A 12,587-nucleotide genomic window follows, 5' to 3' on the forward strand; every position below is an offset into this window, starting at 1 on the left:
ACACTGATAAAAGAGTTCTTGAGCCTGTTGTGTCTAAACGAAGGGACTCTAAATCGCCTACTAGAAGGCAAAAGTTGGTATTCATAGTTTAAAACATGCTTGGAGTCCGAAGAGATCCAAAATATACAGAATGACGTTGAGTTGACTCTTCGGGATGGCACAGAAACAGAAACACAGCAGTGGAGGTTTGGTTCCCTAACTCAGTGTTTCTCAAATCGGGGTACGTGTCCCCCTAGGGGTACTCTGGAGGACTGCAGGGGGTACAGTTACAAGGCTGTAGTTACTTCTACTGTCTTTTTTTCCCCATTTTTGTCGCTGTTTTTGAAGTTTGTCACCTTTTTTTTGAAGGTTTTGTCGTTTGTTTTGACCTATCTTTGCCTTTCTTCCTTACTTTTTTTCTACTGTCTCTTTTTTCAACGTTTTTGTCACTTTTTGGATTTTTTTTGTCATTTTTGTCGCCCTAGTGTTGCCTTCCTTCTTTCTACTGTGCTACTGTTCTACTACTGCTTTTTTGAAGTTTGTGTCTCTTTTTTCGAAGTTTTTGTTAGTATTTCTGACCTATTCTTGCCTTACTTCCTTCTTTCTACCGTCTTTTTCCAAGTTTTTTCGCCTTTTTTCATCAGCATAAATGTTTTCCAGGTACAAGGCTGTTGTTTAGTAAATATATCGCTGACATTGCTGTATTGTTCCTCTTTATTTTTTCTACCAAAAATTATTTGCGCTGGTTAGGGGGTACATGGCTTAAAAAAAACTGTTCAAAGGGGGAACATTATTGAAAAAAGCTTGAGAACCACTGCCCTAACTGGTGCGCTCTGTCCTCCCCAGATACGGTGACTTCCTCTTACGTTCCTGTCAAGCCCTTTGAGGACGGCTGCGAGCGGGTGTCAGTGGAGGTGGAGGAGTTTCTCCCCGAGGAGGCCAAGTACAACTACCCCTTCACCACCTACAAGAACCAACTCTACATCTTCCCCCTGCAGCTCAAATACGACAACCAGAAGACCTTCACCAAGGTGTGTGTGTGTGTGTGTGTGTGTGTGGCTCAGAACGATCAGAAGCTGGATAAAAAGTTAAGAGTGTTGATGGTGGGGAACGAAAGATGAAACTCTTTCAACAAGGATTGCTTTCTGTGTTGTAGATAGATAGACAGACAGACAGACAGATACTTTATTGATCCCCAAGGGGAAATTCAAGATCCCAGTAGCTTAAAGACATCACACACAACATACACATACATCATAAACCGGATGGTAAAATAACAGATCCACATGAATAATATGGACAATAAAAGAAAAAATACTAAATAAAAAATCCACATGAATGTAACTAAGGGATGTATAAGCATGAGACACTTGCAGTGACAGGGCAGGGGCTGACCCTGTGATTCAGTATGCATTTTGCTTTATTGTTGCTGCCTACATAGATTAAAATACGTATCACTGATTTGACTCTCACTGATTATTTTCTCTGATATAATGTTCCTTCCACACCAGGCTAGAAACATTGCAGTCTGCGTCCAGTTCCGAGACTCCGATGAAGAAGGTGCAACCCCTTTAAAGGTGAGTTGTACAAACTGCATCTATTGTAATATGTTAGCTACTGTATATGTTAGTGATACACACATTTCCCTTTGTGATGTCAGAGTGTATTCACAAGTCTAATCTTATCATCAGATACAGCATGACAGAGTTTTAGGCCCACTGGGGGCTAATCTGAGATTTTTGAGAATGCAGGTGATTGGCCGGTTAGCGCAGTTGGTAGAGCGGGCGCACATATGTAGTGATTTATTCCTCGATGCAGAAGGTCCAGGGTTCGAGTCTGACCTGTGATGGTTTTCCTGCATGTCTTCCCCCCTCTCTCTCCCCTTTCATATCTAATAAAGGCAAATATACCTAAAAAATTTTTTAGGCACCTTCTTATCTTATATCTTTAAATATGTCATACATTCTTATCTTACATGTTTTTGGCATGTATAATCTTTGACTATTTTTTATGCTTTTATATATTTATATTATTAAGTCCCGGCCAGGCGTAGGAAATGTAATATATATATATATATATATATATATATATATATATATATATATATATATATATACACACACACACTGTATAAATAAACTACCTTAACTTTTGCAAGGAAAACTAGAGCATCAATAATACCTGTACCACTGAATGTAAGGTTTTGTTGTAACATCATGGCTTTTTTTTCTTATCAAAATATTACAACTTTTATCTGTAATATTAAGACTTTAGTCAAAAATTATACAACATTTTCTAATATTTTTAAATATTACTTTTCTTACCAGTGGGCCCAATGCCCCATCGTAGAAACAGGGATCTGTCAAATGTCACGCTCAGGACAATATACAGGCACATAAACAGGCGAAAGGTAAAAAAGACAGATAATGCAGTCCAGATAAAGTGTAGACTGAACAAAGGGAAATAAAGCAGAAGATAGAAGAAAAAAAAAAAGAGGATGGATGGTTGGTTGGTGGAATGAAACGTAGGAGGGGCCTCGTGCAAAGATCTCAGGAACAAGTTGTGGAATGTCCTCTGTGAGATTTGATCAATAGCTGAGCCCTCAGACATGATGAACCTTTCTTTTTGTATTGCTTTTCACAAAGTGGAAGTCAGAGTCCAGCTGAGGGGCCAGAAAAGGAGAAAGGAAACGCTTACAGAAGCTGGTTATTATAGCTGGCAGGAGAAGATAATGAATGGTCACTCTTTTTCTCTCTTCTCTTCCTCGCTATTTCTCTCTGGCCACACATGTCAAATATTTGTGGGTGGAAACAGTCATCAAAGCAGCGTGGATTGTTTTTCTTTTCACTTTTCCAGGAGGCAGGGAGGAAAACAGAAATTCTTTGACTTCAAACCGCCAAAACATTTGCACTTGATGCCCTTGATTAAGACAGTCCAGACAGGCAGATCAGCATTGCAGTCATGCGTGTTATACCTCAGCTACTGTACAGTCTGCTCTCAAACATTGCTTCAAGTACAGCGAGGCAGAAAGTTATAAACACAACAATGAGCAAGAGCCAGCAGCACACCTCTCTGAAGATTTTAATCAGAGGCAGCGGAAGCTCGAGGAGGCTCTGGGTGTTTTTTTCACAAATCTGACTGAGAGGTAAATTCTTTTGAAGCTTTTGGGGAACAAAGAATGAAGTAGATGGGATTTCGCAGAGGCCGTGAATTGAAAATACCTTGATAATCTGCTGCCTCTAAACTGTTATCCTAGTCATAAATGAATAAATAAATGAACCAGTCAAACCTACAGCCATGATCTCTGGGGGCTTACCTGAAACGTTAGTTCTACCAGTGAAGCCAGAAGGAAATGTTTGGCTTTTGGTCCTGTGTGGTACAGTACTTGTAGGAACAGGACAGCCTCTCTGACAGATAAGATCCGAGGAGGCAGCTCCTCATGCCACACCTGGACCCTCATCCTGAGACAAGTAATCAGGACTCCCATCAGCCCCCTCAACTTTCTGCTGTTCTAAGGGCCCCCCTGAATGTGTTGCTTTCCCAATGTGGTTCGCAAATGTAAATGGTCTGTTTATATAGCGCTCTTCTAGTCTTAATGACTACTCAAAACGCTTTAACATAGTACAGGAACCGTTCGCACGCTGTGGCCGAGGCTGCTGTACATCTGCCACTTATCAGACAAACATTTAAACACGTAATTCGCAATTCGGGGTTCAGGGTCTTGCCCAAGGACACTTTGACGTGGGACTGTAGGACCAGGGATCGAACCACCGACCTTCCGATTGGTAGACGAGCGTTCTACCACCTGAGACACAGCCGCCCCAAACCATGCAAACCATGCACCACTGAGCACATCGCCTGCAGTCCTACCATACCTTGTGACTGGAACAACAGATCTTTTGGGGAAATCTGTGTAATCCCCCCTCCCTCCCTCCCTCCCCTACCCTCTCCTCTCCCTCCTCCTCCACCTCCAGCTTCTTCCCAGACTGAGCGGAGAATTTGAACTCTCTCTGAGCCTCTCCCATCCTCCAGGCTCATCTAGTCCTCCTGCAGAGGCTCCAGCTTTGTATTTTTTCTTTTTTTTCCCCCCCTGATCCAATCAAACTCCATTTTCAATAGCAGGCTCAAGAACTCTGTCCTTCCCTCTGGCCAGCACTGCTCATTATTGTTCATTAGAGATGACTAAATCTGTTAGCATCCTAATTACAGTATCAAACCAGCCACCAGAACCGGTCTGAAGTTTTTTTTTTTTTTCTTCCCTTTTGTCGCCCCTAATACCCTGACCAGGTCAAGCGTTAATTTTTTTGCTCAGGACTTCTTACTGCGGTGGCTGCTGCTCTGATACAAAACAGAGCTTTGTTATGCAATGTCCCTCCTAGAGTTTGAGGGTGCATTCATAAAAAAAAGAAAAATCCAGCATTCACAATGGCTCTAGTTGCCATTTTAAAAGAAAAATTAGTATTTATGTCATCACATATGAAGTCGAGGAGCTTTAATTGTTCTGTGTTTGTTGGTTTTCTGTCATCATCATCCAGCAGAGGAGGGAGGGCACTGTCGCTTAATTAAAATAAGGTAAACGGCGCTTTTTAAAGCCTGAAAATGTGTATAATTTTTCATGATGAGGCCCGTCTTGTCTAGTCAGAGGCCATGCTTTTGATCATTGCGGGTTCCCATCTCTGGTTACTCAGCTCTTTGTTCAATCTGTTGGTGCTTCAAAGATGCATACGACGAAGGGCTTGCGCAGTCTTTTCACCAAAATATGCTCAGTAATCTCAGATTTCTGAGCCCTTACTCACCACTGTGGCCCCAACATCAAAGGGCCAGAGTCTGATGTTCTTGCTTGCCTTTCAGTGCATCTACAGCAAGCCGGGAGACTCCCTCTTCACCAGCAGCGCCTACGCAGCCGTCCTGCACCACAATCAGAGCCCCGAGTTCTACGACGAGGTGAGCTGATTTCCTCCTCAAATATTCCATTCAATTCAAATGTACTTTATTGTTCAATTCAATGTTATTTATAGTGTCAAATCACAGACCCTGACTCTTGGCCGTCATCTGCCACTGCCGGTTGAGTTACAAAGACACTGAGACAAATATACATATATATATATATATATAGAACAATGATTTATTATAATTATAGCAGTTAGTGTGATAAACAGTGGCAATTATAGTACCACTAAATATAATAGAAGTATGACTAGAACTAATAGTATTAATAAGTCATATTTCATTCATTTCAATTCAATCCTACTTTATTTTTTCCATCTTTCCAACTTTTCTTTGACGCTGACAACTTTAGCTGCAATTACAATGACAACAATGATCAATAAAAACAAATATCAACAGCAGTTTTACGGGCATGGGACTAAAAATCAAACTTTTAACAGAAAAAGAAAAGAAGAAAGAAAGAAACTCTCAAACTATTATTCTCAAACGCATTTTTTTTCAGAGGCAAATTCCTTACCCAGCTCTGAAATAATCCCATAAATCAGTCTGAGGGTAGAGCTGTGATTCTCACACCAGACTGGTCAAACAGTCACAGACCCGTTTACACACACATGAAGCCAGGAGCTCAGCAAAAGCGCTACGGGCAGAATACTGTTAGAGAGGTAGAGCAGAGAGGGGCTTGCATACAGCCCTGATATCAAATGGATTAGGATCTTAAGAGCCACCGCATGGCACGCTCTCTGGGATTTACCTCCGCATGCTTGAGAATTTCCGCTCAAACGGGACAACAATGATCTTTATCTTTTTCCATATTTTGCTTTATCTTTTTATCCTCTAAAGCCTCTGTAAACACACTGAAAAGTCCATCCATCCATCTTCTTCCGCTTATCCGGTAACGGGTCGCGGGGGTAGCAGCTCCAGCAGGGGACCCAAAACTTCCCTTTCCCGAGCCACATTAACCAGCTCCGACTGGGGGATCCCGAGGCGTTCCCAGGCCAGGTTGGAGATATAATCCCTCCACCTAGTCCTGGGTCTTCCCCGAGGCCTCCTCCCAGATGGACGTGCCTGGAACACCTCCCTAGGGAGGCGCCCAGGGGGCATCCTTACCAGATGCCCGAACCACCTCAACTGGCTCCTTTCGACGCGAAGGAGCAGCGGCTCTACTCCGAGCTCCTCTCGGATGACTGAGCTTCTCACCCTATCTCTAAGGGAGACGCCAGCCACCCTCCTGAGGAAACCCATTTCGGCCGCTTGTACCCTGGATCTCGTTCTTTCGGTCATGACCCAGCCTTCATGACCATAGGTGAGGGTAGGAACGAAAACTGACCGGTAGATTGAGAGCTTTGCCTTCTGGCTCAGCTCGCTTTTCGTCACAACGGTGCGATAGATTGAGTGTAATACCGCACCCGCTGCGCCGATTCTCCAACCAATCTCCCGCTCCATTGTCCCCTCACTCGCGAACAATACCCCAAGGTACTTGAACTCCTTCACTTGGGGTAAAGACTCATTCCCTACCTGGAGAAGGCACTCCATCGGTTTCCTGCTGAGAACCATGGCCTCAGATTTAGAGGTGCTGATCCTCATCCCAGCCGCTTCACACTCGGCTGCGAACCGATCCAGTGAGTGCTGAAGGTCACAGGCCGACGATGCCATCAGGACCACATCATCTGCAAAAAGCAGCGATGAGATCCCCAGCTCACCAAACTGCAACCCCTCTCCACCCCGACTACGCCTCGATATCCTGTCCATAAATACTACAAACAGGATTGGTGACAAAGCGCAGCCCTGGCGGAGGCCAACTCTCACCTGAAACGAGTCCGACTTACTGCCGAGAACCCGGACACAGCTCTCGCTTTGGTCGTACAGAGATTGGATGGCCCTGAGAAGGGACCCCCTCACCCCATACTCCCGCAGCACATCCCACAGTATCTCCCGGGGGACCCGGTCATACGCCTTCTCCAGATCCACAAAGCACATGTAGACCGGTTGGGCATACTCCCAGGCTCCCTCCAGGATCCTAGCGAGAGTAAAGATCTGGTCCGTTGTTCCACGACCAGGAAGGAATCCGCATTGTTCCTCTTCAACCTGAGGTTCGACTATCGACCGAACCCTCCTTTCCAGCACCTTGGAGTAGACTTTACCGGGGAGGCTGAGAAGTGTGATACCCCTGTAATTGGCACACACCCTCTGGTCCCCCTTTTTGAAAAGGGGAACCACCACCCCGGTCTGCCACTCCTTAGGCACCGTCCCCGACCACGCAATGTTGAAGAGGCGTGTCAAACAAGACAACCCCTCCACACCCAGAGCTTTAAGCATTTCTGGACGGATCTCATCAATCCCTGGGGCTTTGCCACTGTGGAGTTGTTTAACTACCTCAGCAACTTCCACCAGGGAAATTGACGACAATCCCCCATCATCCTCCAGCTCTGCCTCTACCATAGAGGGCGTATTAGTCGGATTTAGGAGTTCCTCAAAGTGCTCCTTCCACCGCCCTATTACCTCCTCAGTTGAGGTCAACAGCGTCCCATCCTTACTGTACACAGCTTGGATGGTTCCCCGCTTCCCCCTCCTGAGGTGGCGAACGGTTTTCCAGAAGCACCTTGGTGCCGACCGAAAGTCCTTCTCCATGTCTTCTCCGAACTTCTCCCACACCCGCTGCTTTGCCTCTTTCACGGCAGAGGCTGCAGCCCTTCGGGCCCTTCGGTACCTTGCAACTGCCTCCGGAGTCCTCTGGGATAACATATCCCGGAAAGACTCCTTCTTCAGTCGGACGGCTTCCCTGACCACCGGTGTCCACCACGGTGTTCGTGGGTTACCGCCCCTTGAGGCACCTAAGACCCTAAGACCACAGCTCCCCGCCGCAGCTTCAGCAATGGAAACTTTGAACATTGTCCACTCAGGTTCAATGCCCCCAGCCTCCACAGGGATGCACGAAAAGCTCCGCCGGAGGTGTGAGTTGAAAGTCTGTCGGACAGGGGCCTCCTCCAGACGTTCCCAATTTACCCGCACTACCCGTTTGGGCTTACCAGGTCTGTCCAGAGTCTTCCCACACCCTCTGACCCAACTCACCACCAGATTGTGATCAGTTGACAGTTCTGCCCCTCTCTTCACCCGAGTGTCCAAAACATACAGCCTCAGATCAGATGAAACGATTATAAAATCGATCATTGACCTTTGGCCTAGGGTGCTCTGGTACCAAGTACACTTATGAGCATCCCTATGTTCGAACATGGTGTTCGTTATAGACAATCCATGACTAGCACAGAAGTCCAACAACAAACAACCACTCTGGTTTAGATCAGGGGGGCCGTTCCTCCCAATCACGCCTCTCCATGTGTCTCCATCATTTCCCACGTGCGCGTTGAAGTCCCCCAGCAGAACTATGGAGTCCCCCACTAGAGCCCCATACAGGACTCCATTCAAGGTCTCCAAGAAGGCCGAATACTCCGAGCTCTTGTTTGGTGCATACGCACAAACAACAGTCAGAGTTTTCCCCCCCACAACCCGCAGGCGTAGGGAGGCGACCCTCTCGTCCACCGGGGTAAACTCCAACGTAGCGGCGCTCAGCCGGGGGCTTGTGAGTATCCCCACACCCGCCCGGCGCCTCACACCCTGGGCAACTCCGGAGAAGAAAAGAATCCAACCCCTATCCAGGAGTATGGTTCCAGAACCGAGACTGTGCGTAGAGGTAAGCCCCACCAGATCCAACTGGTAGCGCTCCACCTCCCGCACAAGTTCCGGCTCCTTCCCCCACAGAGAGGTGACGTTCCACGTCCCCAGAGCCAGCGTCTGCTGCCCGGGTCTGGTCCGTCGAGGCCCCTGACCTTCACTGCCACCCATGTGGCAGCGCACCCGACCCCAGCGGTTCCTCCCACAGGTGGTGGGCCCATGGGTTGGAGAGAGAGGTGCCACGTAGCTTTTTCGGGCCCGAAAAAAAAAAAAAGCTGAAAAGTGCTACATATAATTGATTATCATCCTGACATTTTAGAACATCTTTTTTTTTTTTAAGATTATGTTTTGGGCATTTTTAGGCCTTTATTGACAGGACAGCTGAATAAATGAAAGGGGAGAAAGAGGGGGAATGACATGCACCAAAGGGCCGTAGGTCGGAGTCAAACCCAGGCCCACTGCGTCAAGGAGTTAATCTCTATATATGGACACCTGCTCTATCAACTGAGCTATCCCAACCCAACATTTTAGAACATCTTATCCAGGACAAAGGCATTGTCACAATCATATGGAGGTCTCTGCTTTCCCAAGACTTAGAGAGACTATTGAACACACTAACTGAATGATTCATACTCATGTCACGAATTGGAGAGTCATGATATTCATTCATGATATTCTTCAGCAATTTGTAGATGTGAATCAGTGGAAAATCAGTTTAGTGGTTGTGTACGCGTGTGTCACTTCCTGTGAGAAAATTAGCAGGACACAGGGGAAATACATTTCCTTGCTGTTGCTGCCCCCTGGTGGATAAGGGGTTTCTTTTCTTTTCTTTTTTAGGTTTCACTAAAATGTTTTTCAGAGATTCACAAGTACTGGAACACGTGTGTCTAAGTGTTAAAATGTAATAATGCAAATGAACATTTTCAGTAATTAATATGAATTTCAAAGTGACAACGTGGTAATGATAGGCAAAGGTTGCACCAATCTGAATGATCTGATTCAAAGATAGCTCAAACTGTGCACGATAGACAGCTGAGCAAACAAGATGCCCCACTTTCAATTTGTTTTATACCAGTTTCGTTTGGCAAAAAAAAAAAATAAACAACCAATTGCCACTGTTTCTGAAAGAGTGTGAAATATGAAGATACACTTATATATATATATATATATATATATATATATATATAAATCAAGGCACTTTTTGTGGAACATAAGAGACATTTATTTTAGAGTGAAATCAGACGTGTAGTGAAATCACAACAGCTGCTAATGCTTTCCAACTACCTATTAAAGGGTGTTGTTGATGAGATCAAAATCAAAATCAAAAATCACTTCCCACTGAGGTAAAACCTCTTCAGTATGACAGGGGTAGGTATCAGTATGTTCCTTTTCTCATGTCAGTTAGAAGAATGACATGTTGTTGATATATAAAGCTTAAAACAATGACCTGTTCCACTGTGTACAGGTGAAGATTGAGCTGCCGGTCCACGTTCATGAGAAACACCACATCCTCTTCACCTTTTACCATATCAGTTGTGAGTCCAGCAGCAAGGCGAGCAGCAAGAAGAGGGAGGGAGTAGAGTCACTGGGTGAGTACACTGGGGAATTCCCTCTGCCTCTGACTGTATTTATATGTGTCCTGGAATGCAATATTATTTTTAAAAAAAAAGGAAAGAAAAGTAAACCACATTGCTGGCTACAGTTTTCATGTTTTAAGAGGTTTTCTGTATTTCCCTTTTTTATTTAAACCATTGGTCTTCAACGTCTTTTAGGCCAGGGACTCCTCAGCTGAAAGAGAGACCGAGGGGACCCCCTACCGCATAAATTGTATACAATTGAGTTGCATATTAAACTTGGCAGAATGGATGAAAAGAAATAGATATTATTTATGCATCATGTTTAAATGTTAAACATACATCTGGAAGGCTTTGAGCTTTACTGTATGTTACCATAGTGGCTAACTTACCTATAGTAAGCTTATAAAAAAAAAATTTCTTCACAAATAGGCCAATTTATCTTAAAATTAAAATTGTGCATTCATATTAATGCACATTTTCAGAGTTATTTTTTTTTTTTTTTTTACATAATTTGGCGGCCCCCCCTGCACTAACTCTGCGGTCCCCCTAGGGGTCGCGGCCCCACGGTTAAAGATTTCTGATTTAAACTACAGTATGTTCGGCTGTGTCATGGTATGTATCCTGATAGCTGAGGCCCAGTAAGCCAACACAGTTACTTGTGTGTGTTCCAGTGGGTTACTCCTGGATGCCTTTGCTGAAAGACGGGAGGATGCAGTCAGTGGAGCTCCAGCTGCCCGTAGCAGCCACCCTGTCTCCTGGATACCTGTGTCAGGACACCAGGAAGGTACAGTCCTATTCCCTTAAACCAAGACCCCACTAATGGTCAAAGCTAAAATGAAAGCTAATAGATTTAACATCAAACAGTAAAATACTGCTGAAATCTGATTCAGTCATCTAAAGTGCTAACTTGTGAGCTAAATGTCCACAAAATTAAATGTCACTCATGGTCAACACTGGATGATAACACTGTCTTTCTTACTGCTGACATGTTAGCTCATATGTTGCGTCTCAATCGATATTTTCCTGAGTAAAAAAACAAAAAAACAACTTAAATGCTTCATATTTGTGTGTACTTTAATAGTCCCAACCAGATATCAAGTGGGTGGAAAATGCCAAGACACTGTTCAAAGTGAAGACCCATGTGGCATCAACAATATATGCACAGGTATAACACTTTATTCTTCAATCATTCTTCGAATATGCAGATACGTACAGTATGCATTGAGGTAGCCGGTACAAAGAGAGTGTGTGGATGATAGTAATATTTTACTGTTTCCTCCACAGGACCTGCATCTACACAAATTCTTCCAGCACTGCCAGCTGATGAGGACGACATCAGAGGGCAACCCAGCAGAACTGATCAAATACCTGAAGGTGAGAGCTACTGTGAGAGCAGGGATCCCTAAGATGAGCTTACACTTCATTACTATATCGCAATCATATTCGCGTGACACCACCAGACTTCCCATCCACTGTAAAGACTACAGTTCTTTGTAGCCGTTTTGGGGTTTCACAGAAAGTTTTACTATATATAATTCATAATGAATCGATAATTTTGAGAACCTTCACCTCCTACAGTACCTCTCATATACAGCAAACACCATCCCTACAGGATAGTCTCAGCAATTCAACTATATTCAACTCTCATCACCTGTGGTGTCCCTCAAGGTTCAATTTCAGTGCCTGTGCCATTTTCCATTCACATACATCTTGTTTGTGATTTGATTTCTTGGAAGTGTTCACAACTAGATTCAAATATGTATGGATATGAATGGAGGAATGAATGAATGAATGCATATTTATAACTGAATGTATGGATATTTATGAATGAATAAATTAATGTTTATTTATGACTGAATGCATGGATGCTTATGGAAGTAGGAATGAGTGTTTGTAAGGCATGTATGGGAGAACAGAAGAATGTAGGAAAGATGGCTTTTTGCACAAGTATAGAAAATGGTAATTTGCAATTTGCACAGCTCTTTGAGTAGCCCAAATGTTTATTGTACATTTGTCTTTTAATTGTTTTAACCCTGTGCTTGTTGTGTGTCTCTGTTGTAACTCTTGCAGTAATTTCTCCCAGTGTCCAAAACAAATTTCCCCTTGGGGAGACTAATAAAGATACTTTGACTTTGACTTTGAAATACAAATCAGGAGAATTGATTTGCTAGTCGCTTTGATAAACAGGTAAAGAGATTGGTGCAGTGTTGATTTCTTCAGTTGAATTTTCCACAATTTATAGACATTTCGTTCAGACATTTTTTCACATTTAAATAACTTTTTTTCAAGTCCCTTACATATTTTAATTCAAGTCTTACTGCCTGAAATTACCAGTACGGAATCCTTAAGAGGCAAGTAAGAAAAACAAAGTTTTGCCGAGATATTTTTCTAAGTTACCTGTTTTTCTATGTGAAA

General features: G+C 43.9%; 1 protein-coding gene across 3 annotated transcripts in view; it reads left to right on the plus strand.

The window, feature by feature from the left end:
• dock11 (dedicator of cytokinesis 11) overlaps positions 1-12,587 on the plus strand; it is a 74,151-nt gene that overhangs the window by 22,477 nt on the left and 39,087 nt on the right. For all 3 annotated transcript variants that reach the window (XM_031288372.2, XM_031288370.2, XM_031288371.2), the window contains exons 17-23: positions 826-1,010; positions 1,491-1,556; positions 4,831-4,923; positions 10,061-10,184; positions 10,844-10,956; positions 11,254-11,337; positions 11,457-11,546. In XM_031288372.2, coding sequence (XP_031144232.1) covers positions 826-1,010; positions 1,491-1,556; positions 4,831-4,923; positions 10,061-10,184; positions 10,844-10,956; positions 11,254-11,337; positions 11,457-11,546 — 755 coding nt within the window. The remainder of the gene's footprint in view (positions 1-825; positions 1,011-1,490; positions 1,557-4,830; positions 4,924-10,060; positions 10,185-10,843; positions 10,957-11,253; positions 11,338-11,456; positions 11,547-12,587) is intronic.

This window comes from Sander lucioperca, chromosome 17, assembly GCF_008315115.2.
Source record: "Sander lucioperca isolate FBNREF2018 chromosome 17, SLUC_FBN_1.2, whole genome shotgun sequence".
Taxonomy (NCBI): domain Eukaryota; kingdom Metazoa; phylum Chordata; class Actinopteri; order Perciformes; family Percidae; genus Sander; species Sander lucioperca.